The sequence below is a fragment of the Myotis lucifugus genome, unplaced genomic scaffold (assembly GCF_000147115.1).
Source record: "Myotis lucifugus unplaced genomic scaffold, Myoluc2.0 scaffold_3204, whole genome shotgun sequence".
NCBI classification, from domain to species: Eukaryota; Metazoa; Chordata; class Mammalia; order Chiroptera; family Vespertilionidae; genus Myotis; species Myotis lucifugus.
In genome coordinates, this window is record NW_005874252.1 from 7,564 (window position 1) to 10,857 (window position 3,294).

The 3,294-nt window shown below is 52.7% G+C and overlaps 1 protein-coding gene across 1 annotated transcript in view; it reads left to right on the forward strand.

The window, feature by feature from the left end:
- The window catches only part of LOC102419083 (protein kinase C gamma type-like), a gene marked incomplete at its 5' end in the record, with an annotated part of 13,543 nt that overhangs the window by 4,282 nt on the left and 5,967 nt on the right, over nucleotides 1–3,294 (forward strand). The window contains 2 exons of the mRNA XM_023749145.1: nucleotides 1,468–1,617; nucleotides 2,740–2,928. Of these exons, the coding sequence (XP_023604913.1) occupies nucleotides 1,468–1,617; nucleotides 2,740–2,928 (339 nt within the window). The remainder of the gene's footprint in view (nucleotides 1–1,467; nucleotides 1,618–2,739; nucleotides 2,929–3,294) is intronic.

Below are 3,294 nucleotides of genomic sequence, written 5' to 3' on the forward strand. Positions count from 1 at the left end.
AAGCCCTGAGGTGGGGGCACGTCCGCAGTGTCTGCTGCACAGAAGGGAGGACAGGCTGGGGGCCGGGGAGAGCAGGAGGTGAAGTCAGAGAGGGAAGATTGTGGAAGGAGCCTTGTCATTCATTGGAAGGATTTTGGCTTTTAAACTGAGTGAGATGGGAAGGCTATGGCGACCACACAGGTGGAGCAGCAGGCCTAGGGCACAGGGGTGGTGAGGATGTTCAGACTCTGGGTCTGCTCTGAAGGTTGAGCGATAGGAACTGTATTCCTGAGACCGCCCTCCATTCAACACCCTCTTGCTGAGGCCGCTTGTGTTCCAAGCCGTATGCTGGGTGGAGAAACAGAGAGGAGGCAGACATAATCTGCCGTTCATGGACTTTGATTTCTGGCTCTGCTTATTGTCTACTGTGTGACTTGGGGCAAGTCACCTAACATCTCTGTGCCAGTTTCCTCTTCTCTAAAAAGGGGTGGGGTGGGTTGCTAACAGGGTTTTCCAGAGGCTTAATGGCATACCGTAAGCTCTAGAAGGGTTATTTAAATAATAAATAAACCCTCTGGCTCTGGAAAGTCCTAGAAAGTTCTTAAGCTAAGCAGGTGGCGGGGACAACTTTTATTTACTCTCCATCTCTCCCCACCCTTTTCTTTCTTTCTTCTTTTTTAAAAATATATTTTTATTGATTTCAGAGAGAGGAAGGGAGAGGGAGAGAGAGATTGAAACATCAATGATGAGAGAGAATCCTTGATCAGCTGCCTCCTGCACGCCCCCTACTGGGGATCGAGCCTGCAACCCAGGCATGTGCCCTTGACTGGAATCGAACCTGGGACCTTTCAGTTCACAGGCCAACAGCTCTATCCATTGAGCCAAACCGGCTAGCAGTGATGGCAAACCTATGACACACGTGTCAGAGGTGACAAGCCAACTCATTTTTTTGGTTGAGTTTTCTTTGTTAAATGGCATTTAAATATATAAAAGAAATATCAAAAATATAAGTCTTTGTTTTACTATGGTTGCAAATATCAAAAAATTTCCATATGTGACACGGCACCAGAGTTAAGTTAGGGTTTTTCAAAATGCTGACACGCCCGAGCTCAAAAGGTTCGCCATCACTGGGCTAGGGTACCTCCCCACCCTTTTCATTCTTGGATGCTGTCTCTCTGTCTCTTTTATTTTTTAAAATATATTTTTATCAATTTCAGAGAAGAAGGGAGAGGGAGGGAGAGAGAGAGAATCATCAACGATGAGAGAGAATCATTGATAGCTGCCTCCTGCACGCCCCCTACTGGGGATCGAGCCTGCAACCCAGGCACAAGCCCTTGACTAGAATGGAACCCAGGACCCTTCAGTCCACAGGCCGGCGCTCCATCCACTGAGCCAAACCGGCCAGGGCTGGATGCTGTCTCTCTTAGGGGCACCCCCCTTGTCCCTGTCGGGGATCTGACTACCTCGGGGTCTCTCCCTTTCTCGCAGCGGGTGCGGATGGGTCCTTCCTCCCCCATCCCCTCCCCGTCCCCTAGTCCCACCGACTCCAAGCGCTGCTTCTTCGGGGCAAGCCCAGGACGCCTGCACATCTCCGACTTCAGCTTCCTCATGGTTCTCGGAAAAGGCAGCTTCGGGAAGGTGGGATTCCCGGGGCTCGGCGGGGAGGGAGAGGGTGTGTGGAGGGTGGTCACACTTCTGGTCCTCCGCCAGGAATAGGACAGGGTCCCCGAAGAGGGTTGGATGGGGCCCCTCAGGTCCCTGGAGAGGAGGCACATGAAGATGTGAATTGCAGAGCATTTGAGGTCTTGCTCCGCGGCGTATGTCTTCAGTTTAGCTCACTAAATTTTTATTTTTGAATATAGTTAGTTTTATTGATTTCAGAGAGGAAAGGAGAAGGAAAGAGAGAGAGAGAGAGAGAGAGAGAGAGAGAGAAACATCAATGATGAGAGAGAATCATGGATTGGCTGCCTCCTGCACACTCTTACTGGGGATCGAGCCCACAATCCAGGCATGTGCCCTTGACCAGAATCAAACCCGGGACCCTTCAGTCCACAGGCCAATGGTCTATATCAGCCGTGGGCAAACTACGACCCGCGGGCCGGATCCGGCCCATTTGAAATGAATAAAACTAAAAAAAAAAAGACTGTACCCTTTTATGTAATGATGTTTACTTTGAATTTATATTAGTTCACACAAACACTCCATCCATGCTTTTGTTCCGGCCCTCCGGTCCAGTTTAAGAACCCATTGTGGCCCTCGAGTCAAAAAGTTTGCCCACCCCTGGTCTATATCCACTGAGCCAAACCAGCCAGGGCTAAACTCATAACAATTTTTTTTAATTTTAAAAAATATATCTTTATTGATTTCAGCAAGGAAGGGAGAGGGAAAGAGAGATAGAAACATCAATGATGAGAGAGAATCATGGATCGGCTGCCTCCTGCACGCCCCCTACTGGGGATCAAGCCCGCAACCCAGGCATGTGCCCTTGGCCAGAATCGAACCCGGGACCCTTCAGTCCGCAGGCTGACGTTCTATCCACTGAGCCAAACCAGCCAGGGCTAAACTACTAACAATTTTTAAAAAGAAAGATCAGGATTGCTTTCCCTGAGGGAGTCCTTGGCAAAGGCAGGGCACCAGATCCCCAGAGAGGGAGAGGAAGGGCCCGAGGTTTTGCTTCTCTGTGTCCCCGAAAGGGAGGGCCAGGGACCTGCACCTCTGGGTGTCCCAAGACCGACTGGGCCTCTGGGTCTCCATCCCCAGGTGATGCTGGCGGAGCGGAGGGGCTCCGAGGAGCTCTACGCCATCAAGATCCTGAAGAAAGACGTGATCGTCCAGGATGACGACGTGGACTGCACCCTGGTGGAGAAGCGCGTGCTGGCTCTGGGGGGCCGAGGCCCGGGGGGCCGCCCCCACTTCCTCACCCAGCTCCACTCCACCTTCCAGACCCCGGTAAGGAGGGAGGGAGGGAGGGGGCGAGGCTGGCTCCAGAGCCCCGCCTCCCCCCTACCCCCTCCCTCCCCCCCCATGGATCAGGGACCTGCTCCAGGGTTCTGAGCTGAAGCCAAGGCCAAAGAGCTTCATGCTCTGAATGGGCGTGGCCAGATGGATGGGCCCTGAGTGGGCGGGGCCAGCTGGATGAGCCTCCTAGTGGGTGGGGCCAGATGGATGAGCCCTAGTGGGCGGGCCATCCGGATGGATCCTGTGTGGGCGTGGCTCAGCGAGCTTGCCTTGAGTGTTGAGTGGGTGTTTTGAGTAAAGGATGTGAGTAAAGGGGTGCGTGACGAATGTCTTAGAGTGGGTGAGTCCAGAACTGGC